Below are 20,470 nucleotides of genomic sequence, written 5' to 3'. Positions count from 1 at the left end.
CTTTTTGGAAGGCGAAGTATGGTGGCGGCAATGCTATGGAGTTTCCGCTACTCCTCTGCTTTCATGCCATCAGGTTAGGAAGCTAGCAAGAGAGCTAAGCTAGCGTCACGCTAGGCCTCCAGTAGACCAGCGGGAGAGCTACCAAGATTAGACACCGCTATTCAGAAGGAGACTAATATCACTTTATGAATCTGCATGAGAACATTTAAAATCCCAGAAATATGGTGGTTCTCAAAATTCGAGACCAGGTAAGGGATCATTGTATCAAAAGCTGACCTAAGTTTAATGTACTTCTGGCTGGCTACTCTTAGCTAACGTTAGCTGCCTCGATTTCAACACTGGCTAGCGGAATGTAACGTTATTAGAGTTTCTCGGGAGCATTTCCTTAAACGCTTCACGTGAAGCTAGGTGATAAATGGTCACGTATGAGGTGAAGGTTAGGTACAGTACTGTTGGGTGAATCGTATTTGTGATCTTGGATGTTTTTGGCGATAATAAGAGGCATCACATTTATCCTGAGACACATGCTCAAGCGGTTGTTGAGTTGCAACCAGCTAGCTAACGTTAATGATGCTGTGTTTATCTCGGCTATTAGCTAGCCAGAGCCTGCGTGAAATGTTACTAGCTAGCTACCTACTCAGTTGGGAAGTGAATAGTTAGCATGTTGTGACTAAACAATACAATACTGCGCTTGAGTTGTCGCTTCAATGTGATTTAATAATAGCCATTAAATCTTTACCTAATGTGATGTGAGATGATTACCATAACAACCAAAGCTATCTGTTGATCGCTACGTTCTTGTGACAACATGGACGTTAGCTGCCTCACCTGGTGAGGTTTTATGATCGCTGACGTTATAAGATTGGATAACATGTAGCTAAACACATCATGATGTAGCTTTTATGCATCGATTCCCCTGACTAGCTAAATGTTTAATCTTGTTTTGAATACCACCACTGTGTTGTGGCAGTGGGGATCTGTGAGAGGCTTTGTGCCCTGCTCGATTTCGTGATCTTCTTTATGTTTAATTTCTAAAGCTGATTTATAACAGACACGTTAGATAGACATGTCATTGACAAGTCTTCAGTGTGTCCCCTTGCAAATACTGCTAATAATTAAACCATTTGTTTTAGCTAGTTAGGAAGTTGTTTTTTTTTAACACAAATGTATTTATTTTTACTGTGTGGATGGTTTACATGCAGGGAAACTGCTATGTAATGGTTATAATGCATATATGAAGTGACTGGCAATGTGACATTGTTAGACATGCATCCTCTTACTAGGCTAAACACTTGTCACCTACTTGTGAAAACAAGAATAGCTTCCCGTGTTGTCATTTAAGGGCTGTGTGTGTGTGTGTGTGTGTGTGTGTGTGTGTGTGTGTGTGTGTGTGTGTGTGTGTGTGTGTGTGTGTGTGTGTGTGTGTGTGTGTGTGTGTGTGTGTTCGTGTACCTGGGCTCATGTGAGCCGGTGGAGTTGCCAAAGAGCTGTCTCCATGGTGATGGTATTAACTAGGCTGGCTTGTATGAGGAGAGACAGTCGTGCAGCCAGGGAAGCATAGAAATCTCTTACACCAGTCCTGCAGGACTGTAGAACTGCAACAAAATGCAGATTTGTTCTTCTTTTTCACTGTGGGGGATATTTACAGAAATCGTCAAAATGAAACAAGTGCCTGTTTGTTAGCATGCATTTATCCCTAACTCTAAGCACGATGGCACCCTGCAGATATTCATGGGCATTATAATAAGTGAATGAGAGGATTGTGTTTTTAAAAATGGACTGGTGGTTGTGTGCCATTGAAACATATTAGGAAGCAGTACAAAAATACTACTTGTATCCAGACACAGCTAGTTCTATTTGATAGGGTTTGTCAAATGTCAATGTGGCTCAAACGATGCCATATAAACTAGAGGTCTTTTGTACATTACGTCTAATAAGCTACATGGCTGCACATTAGCTAGCTTGGAAGAATGGTGGGTTAAATGAGGGATGACGTTTTTTAAATACGTCTTCGGTGGAAAAACTGCAGACAGTAAAGGGGGGAAATACTAAATAAGCCTAATGTTTGAGAGGAAACAACAACACTAACCATATAGTTTATGTGGACAGTCCATCTCTCTGCATACAATCATTTCCATTAGCTGGATTTCTTTCTGCATACAGTCAGAATGATGTAGCATGCAGAATAATCAACAATCACTAAGGCAGACAAAGAGCATACAAAATAATACAGGTTTGCACTCCAGCCAAACATTACAGCAGGTGGTTTTAAAACCTGCTGACTCTTGGCACCTTTTGTAACAGAACCCTCTTGCTTCTTTATCTTACATTTTGTTTTGGATACATGGGTGCACATTGCTCATTCAAAGGTTATGATTAATAGCTCACCTGACATTTAATATTGCCAAATTTCACAGCTCGTGTAAAAAAACTTAACTGTGGTTGTTGCAGCTGAAAACCCATGTTAATAGCTTAATTTGTTTTCTAAACATGACTAAAGTCAGGGAAGAGTTAAGTTTTTGTGGAAGCCAGGAATGTTCCATCTGGGTCTTTCATGGGTAACCAGTTGCAGCCTCTGGAAGGGATCCCCTGCCCTCACAGTCTGTTCTGCCCATCGGTGCCAGCCTCCTCCCCACAGGCAGTGGAAACTGCCTGATCAAAGACTCTCTGCTGGTGTTATGGCGAATCAGATAGGGGTGTGCAGCAGTGTTAAGCTGGCAAACATGACACATGCAGGTCCATTAGCAAACTTAATTATACAGTTTGTGACTGTTAATGGGGATATTCATCCCAGCAGTGTTTCCAAATCAATTTGACAAGTCATAGAAATGCAACACTGGTTAGGAACAAAATAAATCACAAGCTAACATTTGACAAAATGTACCGTAGAATGACATAAGCACTTGATAATCAGCTGCCAGCTTGGTGCTCTCTCTCTCTCTCTCTCTCTCTCTCTCTCTCTCTCTCTCTCTGACAAGGCCATTCAACATAAATAATGTTAAATTAACTCCCTTCAAACCTGTAATTTACAATTTAGCAAAATTATGCTTTGTCTACCAAGTGAGTGGTTTATACTAGCTGGTGGTCATAAGTAAAATTGTTTGCAATTGCAGCTGCAGTCAGATATTGAAGCTATCTCTTGAGGTTGTCATGATGCTGACAGTTTTTGTGAAGATGTGGGCAACTACAAGCATTAGATGTCGTAGACGCTGTGTCAAGTATGAAGTCTGCTGTGTTGGAGCGTTGGAGGTTCAGACTCACTATTCAGAGACATTGCAAGAAGCGTAGGAGAGCCTTGTCTTAAGCCCCTGACACACTAACCCGACGGCCGACCGTTGGCAAAAAAGGCAGTCGGCTCCCCGAGGTCCAAAAAGTGCCTCAGAACACACCGAAGCGACGCCGACTTGAGCGTTTGTAATATGTCTCCATAACAGCAGGCGGCGCTAATCTGTATTGTCGCCCAAAAAATGAAAACCGACAGCTGATTGGACGAACGCGTCACGTGGGTCTGGTTTCTCCGGAAATTCAAAGCCAGACTGTCATGGCGGCTTGTTCAGAATACGATCTCATATTGTACTAAAATAGTTCACCGAAACGTGTTTCTGAAAACATTTTAAGCGAGAAATACGCCATACAGTTGAAAAATCAATTCTGTTCGAATGCTGAAATTACTATTCGAATATTGCTTTTTTATGAATAAATGTTTTACATGCAATCTTGCCTTTCTCGTCGCCTTGGCCTACACGCATGTGAAAATTAAATGCTTTTGTTTAGTCTGATGAACAATAAAGTTTTTGAATCGTATCACAATCGAACATGTTCCCTTAATACATACATCCACGCGGTATCATCATCACAATACTATCAAAAATGGCGGAAAGCGACCTGAGGGCACACCTGACAATGTTACACCCCGACAAGCTAGGCAATCTGTCCGAGGAATTGCCGCTAAAAACGGGCAAGAATTACTTTTTTTTCTGCCTCTCTCCTCATCACGGGGCTCACCAGCTGTCCGCCAGGCGACAACGGACAAACTGACACGGTTCAGATGTAAAGATATGAGACCCATCAACATCACGCAGGGGTCTGGATTTAAATATTTTATTCACGAGCTTGAGCCAAGGTACATTAAAGTTGCCAAATTAAAGTAATTCATTTTGTCTCGCTGTTTTATTGTTAATAAGAAAGCGCTCACCTGTTTTCAAAAGTTAGTTTTGTAATGTTAGTAGTCCCTCTAGTGGACAGAATGTGTACAACAACCACATGTTGATAGTGGCATTGGCGATCCATAAGCCTGTGTAATATCGTAAATATTAATAACCGGATGAATTTGAGCATTTAATATTCGAGTATTAAATAAAATAACGAATGGAATTCGAATAGTATTATAGAGGAAGATTGACAGCCCTAGTGCAGACCTACCATAGAGTCAAAATCTACAAAGAACCCCAACACATTTTTTTTTTTATCCTTTACTTCAGCTTTACTTTGGAAACTTTGTTTGACTTTTATCATCTTTGCCACCTGTTGTCATGTTGGATGCGGTGAACCAGATCAGCTGTGGACGTTTTCCTTATTTTCATCTCTGCCTCCATTGAAGATGCAGACATTCACGTACATTTCTGGACAAAAAGTGAAAAGGACATCACAGCACACATCATTCATTAGGAGCATAATGCCAGACTTGTATTCATTCAAATATTGTGAAATGTCGCTCTGTGCTATGGGATAGATGTGGTTTGATAGATTTGCTTGCCAACAGAGTGGAAACAGAATTAGAAAGTGGCTGCTCAGCATTTGTCAGTATCAGTGCTGACAGTCTGCCCCCATCATCCTCTGATTTGTGGAGTCATCGTTTTGTTTAATGTACATTTGAATGTCTGTACCGACCTGCTCTTTTTATGACCTGCTCTTTTTTTTTTTAACAGCAATATATAGGGACTTTTTAGCAGCATACACATGATTGTGTAAACTCAGAGCAAATAAGCCGTGTGTGTATTGTGGGGCTTGACAACGAGGTCCCTGAAGTCTCTCTAAGGTCTGAATGGTTATTGTTTTCTCAAATTTGAACTATACTGTTGGCGTCTAGTCCCTTACAGGTCATTGGTCAGTATTTACTGTAATAATGAAAGTCTGAAAGAATGTTCATGCCGGCCAGAAAGGTCTTGAGATTCAGTTGATTTTTGACACAGTCTCTCTTTCTTTTACAGCCTGCTTTGCTGAAAGCTATTTTCAATGTGGACCCAGATGAAGTACGCTCACTCATATTCAAAAAAGAGGATGTGAATGCACAGGTAATCCCAACCGACTCACTAACCTCTGCATCTGTTTCTTATTATTATTATTATTATTATTATTATTATTATATTTTAAAAACATCCCAGGAATGAATCCTTGTAATCATATACTCGCATGCAAATTGACATTTTTACCTGTGTTGAGTGTTTGCAAAATGTCTTTCAATTTACATTTGCTCAGCAATTAAAAAAAATAATGTATAGCCTTGTAGGAACTCATCTAAATTATGAGATTAGATCAAAGTAAACTGTATACACGTACAATATGTGGTGTAGACCAGAGTATTAAGGCATTAAACACTATGTGTACACTGAGTTGCCACACTGACTGAAAGGCAGCAGATTTGCTGATGCTCAGGTTTTAACTTTCCTTGACATGTTTCCTGACTGCTCTTTTTTCTCTGTTGCTATTATTATAATATTTTAAAAACATCCCAGCAACACAGAATTGAAAACCTCATGTATAATTGTCCTTGAAAGGCCTTGTATAACTCTTTCATTAAATAGTTTTTTCGAGAACAAAAAGTTTTTTTTTTTTTCAGTTCCCACTGCATGATCTGGCTCTGCTTATTTTGTTGCATTCCTCACTGTTACTGCTTTGGTGGGGGTGTTTGTTTCAAAATAAAGCTGGTTTGTACTTGCTTGTGTTTCACTGGAACGCTTTTCAAGTTACTGGATTTGTGTTTTGCCCTGAATGGTGACTGTGTGTCTGTCAACATTTAATCTCTTTTCTTGCATTGTAATGTTGCAAATAGTAAACAAAAAAAGTGTAGCATAACATATCAGACTACATTAACCTGTATAAAGTAAAAAAAAATGCAAACTGTTTTTTTTCTATGTAGTCTTAGTAATGTCTTTTTGTTCACATATTACAGGACAATGAGAAGCGAACTCCATTGCATGCTGCTGCTTATCTTGGAGATGCAGAAATTATAGAGCTGCTGATTCTTTCAGGTATGTTTTTCCGCGGAGGATTCATGTACAGAAGCTGTTTCAGTCAAACATAAGCATATTCATTTCTGTCATTGTTTTTGTGTGTAGAGCATTTACAAGTCAGTATTCAGAAATGTCATCCTCAACATTAATGTCGGATATCCAGCAATCAATCTGAAAGCAGAATGCTTTAGGAAACAAATATTGGTTTAATGTTGTAATATGGAAATGTGTTTATCAGGAACTGTATCAGGAGCGATTATCCAGGAAATGCCTGAGTTAGCTGTTAATTTGCAGAAATTATGTAACTGGTGTCACATTTTAAGCTTCTTAAAAAGCCAGTTAAATTGTTAATATGTGACCAGTATGGCCAATTTAAAAAGTATGGTTCTTCATGACGTTTAAACCTTTCATGGGTGGTGATGGTGCAGTGGCTATGACGCATGCCTTTGGTGTGGGAGACCCAGGTTCAATTCCCACCGCGATACATCAACCAATGTGTTCCTGAGAAAGACGCTTAATCCCTAGTTCCTCCAGAAGTGTGCGGCCTCTGACATATATAGCAACTGCAAGTCACTTTGGATAAAAGCGTCGGCTAAATACCATGTAATGAAATCACTTTGGGCAAAGTCATCATTACCTTTTTTCTCCCTGACGTACATGGAGGTCCTGACATACTGGTTTCTCTATTCTGGGTAGTGAAGGGAATGCTAAATGGTCGATGTTAACCTGTCTGAGAGCATAATTACATATTTCAAATGCCTATGTGGCCAGATGGTGCTTCTGCATTCAATATTGTAAAATACCTCTACATACACCCTTTGCAGTCTGCTCTTTCGTTATGATTATGCAGATGGAGATTATTACAAAGCAGGACTTCCTAACTCAAAAAGACTTAAGTCATTTTGTTTAAATGTTGCTCTAGATGTCATGTAACTGTATGACCTTAAACGGTCTAACAGCCGTTGTCCTCTGACTTTTAGGTGCCAGAGTAAATGCCAAAGATAACAAGTGGCTCACTCCTCTGCACCGGGCTGTGGCCTCCTGCAGTGAGGTATGTGAATTTTCCCCTGATTCTGTATTACATGCACTGTTGCGCAATGTTTTACAAATCCAAACAGTGGAAGTTAAACCTGCGTGTGATGACTTATTGCAGGAGGCTGTCCAAGTGTTGCTGAAACACTCTGCAGATGTAAACGCCCGAGACAAGAACTGGCAGACGCCGCTTCACATCGCCGCAGCAAATAAAGCTGTCCGCTGCGCTGAAGCACTCGTCCCACTGCTCAGCAATGTGAATGTGTCAGATAGAGCGGGCCGGACTGCGCTGCACCATGCAGCCTTCAGCGGTCATCTGGAGGTAATATTAACCCTAGAGTATTGTTTGATTCAGCTTAAGAACTGTTTTAATACCTTTCAGTGTTGATTTACTTCTACCTTAATGGATATAAATGGCAGCACATTTGAATATCAATTTCTTTAAGAAACAAAATGTGTACTAACTTAAAGGGTCAGTGCAAACTGTGTAGCTGTTCAGTCTGCCCTGTCTTTGTTGTGTTAGTGTAGTTTGTTAAGTATAACCACTTCAGTACTGCTCATATTTGCAACAGACTTGTTGTCGGGTAAGCTTGCCTGGCTGTTAGTATAAGCTCCTGCTCTTCTCCTCTTACTGAAAGGAAGTGTTTCCGTTTGTCTCATAAATGTGCAAACACAATGGGCAATGCAATACAGAACAACTGAACAATGGCTACATTTTTGCCCGTTTTTAAGGAGTGTGAAGGGAAACGATCAACATCCCCATATAGCTCTGGTACAATTAGCAGCTATGCCATGAATAACCAGAGCCATAACTGTCGTAACCACAGCAAATCCTTTCTTTATTATATAGATGGCTACATACACACATTACATTAGAGTTAGAGAAACATGTAGTCAGCTGTTTTACTATTGGTTGTTTCTCTCTGATTATCTTTGACAAAGTTTTAAACTTATTTTATTTTGAAATGTTTTAGTGAGGCACGTAGTGAACAATGTACATTTTAAAAACAAATTACAGTAAGGTAACTATTGTATTTGGCATATGCTGTGGCCTATTCTTACACTCCATTTCAGACACATAACTAAGCTGAGCTTCTGTTGTATTGGTGTATAGTAGAATTCTGATAAGGTGATAATAATCCTCCTTTTGATCTGGGAGTCATTTGCACAAACGCCAGAAGCCACAGCTCAGCAAACTATAAAGCTGCTTTCTAATGAACCATCATAGCTTGTCATTTTCAGACCGTCAATTTTTTTTCTCACATGGATGCAGAATGCTATTTCGGGTCATTCATAATTGTGGCCACACACTTAAGGATGAAAGGTGCAGAGTCAGTGCTTCACAGTCCAATCACATGCTTGCATGCAAATGAATCCTTGGCTTGTAATCCTATACTCGCATGCAAATTGACATTTTTACCTGTGTTGAGTGTATGCAAAAGGTCAAAATGTTTTTCACTTACATTTGCTCAGCAATTAAAAAAAATAATTTATAGCCTTGTAGGAACTCATCTAAATTACAAGATTAGATCAAAGTAAACTGTATGCATGTACAATATGTGGTGTAGACCAGAGTATTAAGACATTAAACACACTGAGTTGCCACACTGACTGAAAGGCAGCAGATTTGGTGATGCTCAGGTTTTAACTTTCCTTGACATGTTTCCTGACTGCTCTTTTTTTCTCCGTTGCTGCTGTTAGATGGTGAGGCTCCTGCTCTCCAGAGGAGCAAACATCAATGCCTTTGACAAGAGGGACCGCCGTGCAATCCACTGGGCAGCCTACATGGGTAATAAATCAACCACACAGATTTTTACATCACATTATTCATCTACATGTGTAACTTGAAGAGTTCATCTCATCTTGTGGTCAATGAAAGTCTCAGAGACGTAGTTGAAACTATATTGATTTTCATTATTTTTTTAAAGGCATCAAAATTATAAAAAGTCTTTAGATGTCACAATTACTCATGTTCTGATAATCCCAAATTAAATAGTTGGTGATATCTTGATAGCATATTCATGTAATGAAATCATTGTCTTTTTGTCTTCAGGGCACATAGAAGTGGTGAAGCTGCTGGCATCTCATGGAGCCGAGGTGGCCTGCAAAGATAAGAAATCGTACACCCCCCTACATGCAGCAGCCTCCAGTGGAATGATCAGCATTGTTAAATACCTCCTGGACTTGGGGGTGGATGTAAGTTCCACCCACAAACCTTTTGTCATTGCACTGCAAATACTGCTAGATCTTATGAGCAGAGAACAGACATGTAATAACACATAACCTGGCCTTATGCACTTCATATGTTTTGGATAACGTCTTAACAGAGTTTTATATGTGTGCAAAAACAGTGACAGTATAATACCAGTTTCTCTTGATGGGAAACAAGGGCATCATGACTACTCCCCGTTTATCTCGCCGTTTAGATCAATGAGCCCAATGCGTATGGCAACACACCCCTCCACGTGGCCTGCTACAATGGGCAGGACGTGGTGGTGAACGAGCTCATTGAGTGCGGAGCTAACGTCAACCAGGTGAATGAGAAGGGCTTCGCACCTCTCCATTTTACTGCCGCTTCACGCCACGGGGCACTCTGTCTGGAGCTCCTAGTGTGCAACGGCGCTGATGTCAACATTAAGGTGAGTAAAAAAACAGAATGCTGCCTCTTGCAATTTCATCACTGATAACTTGGAAAAAGATTGCTCCGTATGACCTGGGAAAGCCGTTTTACTTTATAACTGACACTACTTTTTTCAGATACAGCTCTGTCATTGAGAAATAATTACACCAATGTTACAGTCAAGTAGTGTTAATTTCGTCAGACTAGACGAGACTAAATATGTTCGTCAACGACCTTTTTTTCCATGACTAAGAAGAGACTATGACGAGACTGCACCGATGTCCAAAATTGCTGACTAAGACTAAATTAACATGTCTTAGTCAGCAATTTTGGACATCGGTGCAGTCTCATCATCGTCTCTTCTTAGTTGACGAAAAACGACGAGACTAAAATGTTTTGCATAAAATAAAAACTAAGATAAAATCTCTCTTCATTTTCATCTACAATCGTCTCTACTTTTTCATCATGAGATAGAACTAGTGCAGTGCCTGTTTGGAGCGCGTGCCTGTTCCAAACAGGCCAATTGCTTGGTTCCCAGTATTCTTTCTCCCCACAACTTTATCTAACTAAGCGCGGTTCAATCAGGCTCGGCTGCAGCTCATCTAGAGATTCGGCGTGTCCCCTTTTTTTTTCGTCTAGCTGTCACACATCCAGGTAGCGATGTGGCCCGGGCGCAGGAGGGAGGAGGGAGGAATCCCGATTCAGCCTGCTGCAGAAGCCGCTACAGCGCGTAGTGATGTGCCCTGGGCAAGGGAAGGAGACAGGCTTAGCCTGCTGGTGAAGCCGCTCTTAAACAGCTTGCAGAACGGCCGGAGAAATGTATACAACCGCTGGCAACAAAACAACGTGCTGGCGCTTATCTAACGTGTCTGTGTACGATTGTATTTGCATGAAGGAAGGGGTTTGATATAAAACCAGACGCGTTTAACAAAGTTGCATTCAACAAAAGTCATTCAACAAGTGTATTTTGTCAGGTAATTATGACATTTAACCAATATTTGAGATGCGTGAAACACTATTTGACTGAAATGGTTATCAGAAATAATCTCAGAAATAATTTATTTAAAAAAAGACTAAAATGTTTTGGCTAAAACTTGACTAAGATATATTGAGTTCTCTTTTGACTAAAACTAGACTAAAATGACGAGACTTTTAGTCGACTAAAACTTGACTAATAAAAAAAGATATATGTGAATGACTAAAACTAACAAGGACATTTGGCACAAGACTAAATTAAAATTAGGTGGCAAAATTAACACTACAGTCAAAACAAAGATTGAATATTTGTGGTTAAGAGTCAAGTGTTTAAACAGTGTAAATCCAAGTGTAATTTGTGTTGTCAGTGTAATTGCACTAAATCCTTTGTTTCTACAGTCGATAGAGTTTTACAACTTCTCTTATGGACTTTATAGCTAAAAGCCATAGTAATGATTTACGTTGTGATACCAACATATTTTTGTTTCACGCCAGAGTAAAGATGGTAAGACTCCCCTCCACATGACAGCCATCCACGGGAGGTTTTCTAGGTCTCAAGCAATCATTGAGAATGGTGAGCTCTTCTAAAAATTCTGCCTCGCTGACTTTATTTCTCACGCTGGACTGTAAAACCCAAACTGCTTCTCAGCGTAACACCTGCTAAGTGCTTAGTTTTTTTATTTTTATTTTTTTGAAGGTGCTGAGATTGACTGTGAAGATAAGAACGGAAATACACCACTGCACATTGCAGCTCGATACGGACACGAGCTCCTCATCAACACCCTCATCACCAACAGAGCTGACACGGCTAAGTAAGTGAGCCCGTCTGCCTTTTTTCAGCAACTGTTCCAACTTTACACATTGTGGAAGATCTGCATGTTCAAACCTTTCCAAAGCATAGATGTGTGATGTCTTTTATGTAACTGATACAGATTATTCCGTACTATTAATAACACTTTCCTACCCTTAGTTTAGCACCCGTGATTTGGTTGATACTGGGTAAATCAACACAATTGTCTTTTTCAGACGAGGGGTTCATGGTATGTTCCCACTGCATTTGGCTGCTCTCAGTGGATTCTCTGACTGCTGCAGAAAGCTCCTGTCTTCAGGTGAGCAACTCTTAATTCATGTTGTGTGGCTACCAACAATAGTACTAACTTAACTAGTCATAGAACAAAATGACACAAGTCAAAATTCTTGACTAGGATTGTCACTTCCAACATTTTGAAACTGTAAAGTTTAAAATATCTGTACTGTAAAACCTCATATACAACATGCATGATCATGTTCATAATGCTTTATTCTGATGCAGGCTTTGATGTTGATACTCCTGATGACTTTGGAAGGACCTGTTTACATGCTGCAGCTGCTGGAGGGTGAGTACAGGACAGCTGAATAGTATGTTTAATATTAACTGTAAGATATTGTTTGTGACCTATAACAAAAAGAATGGCGTTACATGTATCAGTTCATCATCTTATAAATCTCCCTGCCGTACCCCTCAGAAACCTGGAATGTCTCAATCTTCTCCTCAACACGGGGGCAGACTTTAATAGAAAGGACAGCTTTGGCAGGTTTGTGGCGTTTATAATTATGGATTGGTTCAAAAGGTTGTGCTCTCCTAGTTTCTTGGTTTTTGAAGAGGGAACTGAGCTATGTTTGCTTTTCCAGGACCCCACTGCACTATGCTGCTGCCAACTGTAACTACCAGTGCCTGTTTGCTCTGGTGGGCTCTGGGGCAAGCGTCAATGACCTAGACGAGCGGGGCTGCACTCCTCTCCACTACGCTGCTGCCTCTGACACAGATGGAAAGTCAGTAATACTTTATAAATTTAAGTTTAACTTTCTTAAAGGAGCAGGTGGCTAGGGCTGCACAATTAATCACATTTTAATCACGATCACGGCTTCCCACGATCAAATTCACGTGATCGAGCAATATTTTAAAATGCTTCATTCCGTTCATAGAACGCTCTGTATCAAATTTTTTTTTTCCAAAGCTCCGTAAACCACTCTCTGATCACGTGCCTCCATGAACCAATCAGAGTTGTTCCCTGCACCGCGCAGCTTAGTTTAGATGTAGACAGTCACAGAGGACGGCAACAGATAGCAGTCGGTCATAAGTCGTCACGAGGTTTACCAGTAAACGCAACATTTTGTCCCATCATTGTTGTTTTTCAGACAACAGCAGTAACCATGGTGCTAGTTTGAGTCTTTTAGCTCATAGCTTTAGCGGCAGACTGTTGTACGTCCCGCTGTTGGAATCCTCTACGGTGAAATACAGTCACACTACACCGTTTAGCTGTCAGCATTTTAGCCGTGTTTAATCCAGTTACTACTGTAGCTAATGGTAGGCTAACGTTACCTGCTGTGTAACGTGTTATTAGTGTTTACTAGCGTGACGTGCAGCGATGTTTCTGTTGCCTCTAACGTCTTTTTTTTTTTTTTGGAGCATCAGAGCGCAACGCAGACATTTAAGTGGCACCGTAATCCGCGTTGCTATTTCGTCCGGTAGATACCGGGCACCGGTGACCTATTGGCACCGGATTTTAACATGCGCCGTTAACATGAACAGAAAATTGCGTTGCCTGTATCTTTTCATGGCAAATGCACATGTTTGGAAGCTGAAATGGCTCCTTCATACTATCCTTCAACAAAGGAGGAATGTAGCACAATATGGATGTGAAAGCAGTTATAATTAGCCATTGTGACAATAAAATTTCTTTTGGTTAAAATCAACAAATAATCGTGATAATTAATCGTGATCAATATATTGATCAAAATAATCGTGATTATCATTTTGGCCATAATCGTGCAGCCCTACAGGTGGCTGTGACTTTAGACAGTTTTAGCCTTCAGCATTTTAACCGTGTTTAGGCCAGCTACTAACTAACGTTATGCTAACGTTACCTGTTGCCAAGTGTAGTGTTAACTATCATCACATGCAGTGATGCTTCTCTTGCCTCTAACGTCCGTTTCAGAGCGCCAGAGGGCGGCGCAGGCATTTAAGTGGCACCGAAACGAGGTACCGAAATCTGCGTTGTTATTCGGTCCGGTAGATACCGGTCGTTTTATGGCACCAGGTTCCAGTACCCAACCCTAGTTATTGGTTATTTTGAGTAACCGTTCATGACTTGAAAAATGATGTTGTTTCCTTGACTACAGCCTCTTTGTTGTGTCTGCAGGTGCCTGGAATATTTACTGCGAAATGATGCAAATCCAGGGATCCGAGACAATCAGGGCTACAATGCTGTGCACTACGCCTCGGCGTACGGACATCGCCTCTGTCTGGAGCTGGTGAGAACTTCTAGTACATGATGCGTAACAATCAGCATCTCTGTAATTATCTATTGCTATATTGTAGTGATGTTTAATGCATTGCTGTCTTTGCACTCTCTGTTACAGATTGCAAGTGAAACACCTCTAGATGTGGTGGGTTGAATTTGTACTTTTCTTGTCCTTCTATATATAGCTTGTTCTGCTTTGTGATGGTTATTTTACAATCTCTGAGGCAGATCTCTATATGATCGGAATGTTACTCTGTTAAATTGAATTTGCTCGAAGCTATCAGTACAGTGTGTGGCTCTTTTGTCTGACTTTGAGCTTCACGGCTAAGCGAGTGATTATATCTGAAGTAGGTCCTAACTTGTGTACCTGGTTTGTTCAGCTAATGGAAACCTCAGGGACAGACATCCTGAATGACTCTGATGTCCGAGCCCCCGTCAGCCCCCTGCACCTTGCTGTAAGTAATGTATATTGTCCTAATCCTATTATCCTTATTATGACATTATCCTCAATCATATCTAATTTATGTTAACCTATTCATGGTAAATTCATCGTTCAGGCATACCACGGTCACCACCATGCTATGGAGGTTCTGGTGCAGTCTCTGCTGGATCTGGATGTGAGAAACAGCCAAGGGCGCACGCCCCTAGACCTGGCTGCCTTTAAGGGCCATGTAGAATGTGTGGACGTCCTAATCAACCAGGGAGCCTCCATCCTGGTCAAAGACTTTGCCTTGAAGCGAACCCCCATCCATGCTGCAGGTATGGACCTGTAGTCGGTAGCTCATGAATTTGCCTACATCTGAATTTTCTGACCTCTACAGGGTTTTTCCTGACTCAGAATGGAGGGGAGGAATAAGAGTTCTTCATTTACTGCATTCTGATAAATGTTTATGCACCAATTTATGGTGGAATCTTTATGTGAAGTAAAACACAAAATTCAGGAGGCATGTGACAATTAAAAATATAATGGAATATAACGCAGTTAGAAGGGTTTCACATCAGGGACTTGGGGCCTGGATCCAAATACACTTGACCCCAACGTCAAGTTTGTTTTGATTAGTGTGAACAGTGCGTACCGTACCTGGGCACAGTTGGTCGATCTGTGCCCAAGTCCACTTGAAAAGGTGGTCTTGAATATAGTTCATGCGGTTCGCATCAGGTGTGCAAAACAACTGTGCCAAAACACAGAAATGGATTACTATTTCACATAACGACTAGGAGTTTTTAACCGGTTGGTTGGGGGGGGGGGAGACTGAGAGCTCCGTGCCCGACCGCAGCTCCTACCCAGAGCAGAGCTTAACCTCGCTGCACATTCCTCTATGCAGAAAAAACCCTGCTGTATACATTATGAATTACGGTATTGTGTATTTTATTCACTGTACTTTTATTTGCTGGGATTATTTGTGGTGTGAATTGTTTTAAAAGGTCCCCTATGAATAAAGTTGATTATTACTATGAGTATACTAATGGGTTGTTCATTCTTTCCCTTCAGCTACTAATGGTCATTCAGAATGCTTGCGTTTGCTGATTGGAAATGCTGACTTACAAAGTGCAGTAGACATTCAAGATGGGAATGGACAGTAAGTAAAATTTGTTTGTGATATTATTATTATTTATTTTTTTTCACTCATATTCTAAAGAAATTGCTGACATTGTCTATTATCTCATAGAACCCCCTTGATGCTGTCGGTCCTGAGTGGACACACTGATTGTGTGTATTCTCTGCTAAATAAGGGGGCCAATGTAGAAGCCAAAGATAAGTGGGCCAGGACAGCTCTACATAGAGGGGTAAGGAGATCTTACCATGTTCTGTGGGACAGTCTTTTATCCTCATACCATAATTTTTTTTTAATGTTTTGTGTAGTGAGCTTTTGAACTACCCCACTTTTTTCCACTTCATCATATGATTTTTTTTTTCCTTCTTCCCAATGAAAAGTGGTCACCTTGATTAGTTGTAAAGTTAGATTTTTCATTTGGGCAGTGCAGCCTTTGCCTATTTGTCTATGGAAGGAATACACACAAAACACTGGTCAGCTCTCATCAAGTCATTTGAAATGCATAAGCATACAGAATATGATCAGTCAACAGTAATAACACTCACATCTACTGTTTTGTGTCCGCAGGCGGTGACCGGTCACGAGGAATGTGTGGAGGCCTTGCTTCAGCACAGCGCCAACTTCCTGGTGCGAGACTGTAAGGGGCGCACACCGGTCCACCTGGCAGCGGCATGTGGACACATTGGGGTACTGGGAGGCCTGCTGCATGCTGCCCAGTCAGTGGATACACTCCCTGTCTTAACGGACAACCAAGGCTACACCCCACTGCACTGGGCCTGCTACAATGGTACAGAGACGAGGGCTTGAAGACCTTTTTTAAAAAACAATCAATATGATTATGGAAATGCGCATCGGATGTTCAGTAATGTATGCTGTATGCTCTTAAATAAAGGCAAGCTGCCAAGAAAGTAAAACGGAGCAGTTAGGCAGCTGTAGATCGTCCATAAGCATGGACGATATCATTTTTCATATTTTTTCTTTACGGTTGCGGTTCTTTCATGCAATTTTCTTTTGCACCCAAATGTGACATTTTGATGAAGACAAATGTTTTAAGAGAGCCCCAATTGTGAGCCCCTTAAAATGAAGGCTGATCTGGTTAATGCTTTCTTCCCTTCAGGTCACGATACGTGTGTGGAGGTTTTACTGGAACAAGAGGTTTTCCACAAGTCCGAAGGCAGTTCTTTCAGCCCCCTCCACTGTGCTGTGTAAGATCTTGAGCCGTCTTCTGTTTTCGATCAGTGCGTGTAAAAACACACCCTTTCAATTCAGATTCAATGATTGTGCTCTTCTTTAGAATCCATGACAACGAAGGTGCTGCCGAGATGCTGATAGACACTCTGGGCCCTGCCATTGTCAATGCCAAAGACGGTAAAAACAGGTATGCACACTCGTATAAAGACAAGTGGAACAGCCTCAAGACTTTGTAACTGTAATTAAAAGCTCACAATAAATAGGATGACTGTATGATAAAGATTATGTTCTGATGTTATTTTTGTAGGACCCCACTACATGCTGCAGCCTTCACTGACCATGTAGAGTGTCTCCAGCTGCTGCTGAGCCACAACTCTCAGGTCAACAATGTTGATGACGCAGGGAAGACCCCGCTCATGATGGCTGCTGAAAATGGCCAGACCAACGCTGTTGGTATGAATGCTTCTCTGCTTTAACCACTGGGCTGGAAAATATCTCTGTGGGGTGTAATAATCAGCACTGTTGAATTACATTGAATTACCTTCAATTTGATTTTCCTGCATTTCACTGTTAGAACTGCTGGTGAGCAGTGCGAAAGCAGATCTCACTCTGCAGGATGTTGTGAAGAACACTGCACTTCATCTCGCCTGCAGTAAGGTTTGTATTGCCATATGGTTGCACTCTTCTTACATTCTACATCAGCAAATGTACAGTATGTTCCAGCAAGTATGTGTTGAAATAGTAACAATACTACTGCACATTTAGAAGCTATTCTATGTGGGGTTTTTTTGTATTCATCGCACTTTAACTGTTTTCTACAGGGACATGAAACCAGTGCCTTGTTGATATTGGAGAAGATTACAGACAGGAACCTCATAAATGCCACTAACGCCGCCTTACAGACGTATGTATCACTTGTATTACATTAGCGTCTTGTCTCTTGCTGCACCTGAGCGATGGAATGGAGTGGTGGGGGGTTGAATTATTAATGTAGAGATACAAATTGTTAAATATTGGCTTTCCTATTGGTGCATTCATGTTTTATCTTTTTTTAAGGCCTCTACACGTGGCTGCAAGAAATGGTTTAACTGTGGTGGTGCAGGAGCTGCTTGCAAAGGGAGCCAGTGTACTTGCAGTCGATGAAAACGGTAAACTCGCAATGTTATTTTTCTCTTACGTATATCACCACCTTTTCATATATTTTAGGCTTTTACAGTACATCAGGAAGTCCCACCTTAACATACACCATAATGGGCACAGCTGGATCAGAAATTATTGGGTACCTACAGCAAAAATCCCCTTACAAATATACAAAATACATTATTATTCAGCTGCTTTATTATTATTATTATAGCTGCTTGTTAACCTTTTAAAACGTGCCTGAGTTTGTGGATAATGTTCATTTTTGTAAACATGACAGCTAACATACTATAGACAAAACAATAAAGAGGTAAAAACAAAGGATCAGAATTTGATCAGCTAATAACCAAGCAATTAAAATGTGCCTGGGTCAGGTCTTTTACAGATTTTCCAGATTTCTCAGATTCATGATATTTACGTAAAGTAAATTTGAAAAGCCATGTAATAACTGCTAAATCATTTAACAGCTGTAACACCAATGCTAGTAACTGTGTATTACTTTGTATAGAGTACTGTATGTAACACTGGTCCACTGTCATTGTTTTAGGTTACACACCCGCCTTGGCTTGTGCCCCCAACAAAGATGTGGCAGACTGCCTAGCCCTCATCCTGGCCACCATGATGCCTGTGTCCCCCTGCGCCCCAGCACCCACCCTCCCTTTCAGTGCCATTAACCACTACACCACCAGCCCCTCCAAGAGCGTCACCTTCGACAGCCTGCCCGTGCTGCGCGGTGAGCACAGCTCCTACTGCAGCTTCAACAACATCAGCCATCATGACGGCCTCTACAAGGATGAAGAGCTCAATGACTCGGATTCTGAGACATACTGAGGGACAGGAGGGAGCGATAAATGCATAAACACACACACTGTGTCTTAAAAATCACCCACCGCCAGCTTGGGAGGGCAGAAAAAGAAAAGAAGTCCCCAGAGGAGCCTTAAGAGTCTCCCCCAGAGAGCAAGAGAGGGAGGAGGTGCAGCAGGCTGGCCCACACTCATCCAGGACCAGGTGTCCTTCAGCTGATCCTGGACCTCAGTAACCGCTGCTTTACCAACACTGACTTCTTGAGTGCAAAAAACTGTACTTGTTGGGCGGACAGCGACTTTTGTACGGCAATAACATGCTGAAGAAGGAAGGTAGCACTTCACAGATGGCTAAACCGACAGGGACCAAAAGACATGGATGCATTTTAACCCAGTTTTAACTGTGTAAATGAGATTGCGAATTTTTGGGTTTATTGGTTAGCAGGGGAAAGGGAGACCGTTTTCATTTTTGGGATTTCTTGTTGAGCTAGAGAAGGTTGATATCCGCACACTACATCCGTCAGAATGCACTTGTCCTTCAAGTCTGTAAGACACACAGGCGGCAAATCATTTATTTTTTGAGATCAAAATTTTAATATACCCATGTTCATGTCTTAAACTCCTTATCCTCTAGGAAGAAAACAAATCTGATTTACTGACCTGAGTAATTTACAAACATTTGGTAACACTTACTTGAAGGTATCTACATAAGAGTGACATGACACTGTCATGACACAGTATCACACGTTCATGACAGTGTCATGTCACTTATGTAGATACCTTCAAGTAAAGTGGAACCAAACATTTGATGTGTGCACCAGGTTATTTTTAAGTTGATCAACCTTAACTTTGTATATTGACCTGTCCATTACGGTTTAGTCTTTCAAGAATAAATTATTTGTGTAATTTTGTTTCCTATTTATGTGTTCATTTTGTGCCTTCATTAGTTACTGAGAAAAGATGAGTTTGTTGAGGCAGCTTTGAAAGTACAGTGATGCGCATTAGGTAAGTAATGAAACATTTCTAAGAAGCACTGATCCTGTACTGTGGTATCTGAGGTTCAGCTTTGTGAGAAGAAACACTGTAAACCAATGATAGGACAGCAATTGATTTTCTTTGAATGATATTTTAGTCTATTAGTCAGTGTTTGTTGACAGGTTTTGCTTGCTTTAACGTAAAAAAAAAGAAACCACTCGATCCTACCATGATTCAAAACTCCTCTTTTCTGTCTGTTGAAAAATCCTTTTAACTGGAAATATGTACAATACATTTGCTAGCTTCTTTAGAATGGAAAAGATGTTTTTTTTCTTTTCCTTGCTTTTCCTTGAAGAGGGATGAAACTAGCATGTATATAGAAATTATGACTGTGAATTCAACACTTCAATGAATTCTTTCAGTACTGAGATTGCTGTATATTTTATGAGTAATAAAGAAATGAGTTATTTAATAATGAACATGAGTGTTTTCATGGAGTATTGCCTTTCATTCTGTTAAATACATGACGCCTTTGAAGCCATTTGACAGTCAGACATTGTCACAGTAGTAAAAGCACAGTCTGCTGTAAAAAACAATAAGGCCTATTCAACAGAATTAACATGGTGTATACCAGTGAACATTTCCAGGCATTAATATAACT

At 40.8% G+C, this 20,470-nt stretch overlaps 1 protein-coding gene across 1 annotated transcript; it reads left to right on the top strand.

Annotated features, from left to right (window-relative positions):
• The first annotated feature begins 39 nt into the window (after positions 1-39).
• ankrd28b (ankyrin repeat domain 28b) lies at positions 40-20,288 on the top strand. The gene is made up of 28 exons (XM_078253145.1): positions 40-248; positions 5,211-5,294; positions 6,173-6,251; positions 7,214-7,284; positions 7,387-7,587; positions 8,967-9,054; positions 9,319-9,461; positions 9,692-9,904; positions 11,356-11,434; positions 11,558-11,672; positions 11,887-11,969; positions 12,173-12,236; positions 12,366-12,434; positions 12,532-12,672; positions 14,043-14,154; positions 14,263-14,289; positions 14,525-14,599; positions 14,702-14,903; positions 15,637-15,724; positions 15,815-15,932; positions 16,268-16,487; positions 16,818-16,905; positions 16,995-17,078; positions 17,199-17,344; positions 17,466-17,548; positions 17,713-17,795; positions 17,948-18,039; positions 18,579-20,288. Exons 1-28 carry the CDS (start codon positions 222-224, stop codon positions 18,860-18,862), a joined length of 3,159 nt encoding a protein of 1,052 aa, XP_078109271.1. The 5' UTR covers positions 40-221; the 3' UTR covers positions 18,863-20,288.
• The last annotated feature ends 182 nt before the right edge of the window (positions 20,289-20,470 follow it).

Source organism: Sander vitreus, chromosome 6, assembly GCF_031162955.1.
Source record: "Sander vitreus isolate 19-12246 chromosome 6, sanVit1, whole genome shotgun sequence".
Taxonomy (NCBI): Eukaryota; Metazoa; Chordata; class Actinopteri; order Perciformes; family Percidae; genus Sander; species Sander vitreus.
This window is presented reverse-complemented; position numbering and strand designations above follow the sequence as displayed.

Bases quoted from the DNA above. Each gene is read 5' to 3' on its own strand.
- ankrd28b (XM_078253145.1), top strand. From the start codon at position 222: ATGGTGGTTCTCAAAATTCGAGACCAG. The intron at 11,673-11,886 runs GTAAGTGAGCCC...TGTCTTTTTCAG, and splicing joins AACAGAGCTGACACGGCTAA to ACGAGGGGTTCATGGTATGT. The intron at 16,488-16,817 runs GTACAGAGACGA...TCTTCCCTTCAG, and splicing joins GCACTGGGCCTGCTACAATG to GTCACGATACGTGTGTGGAG.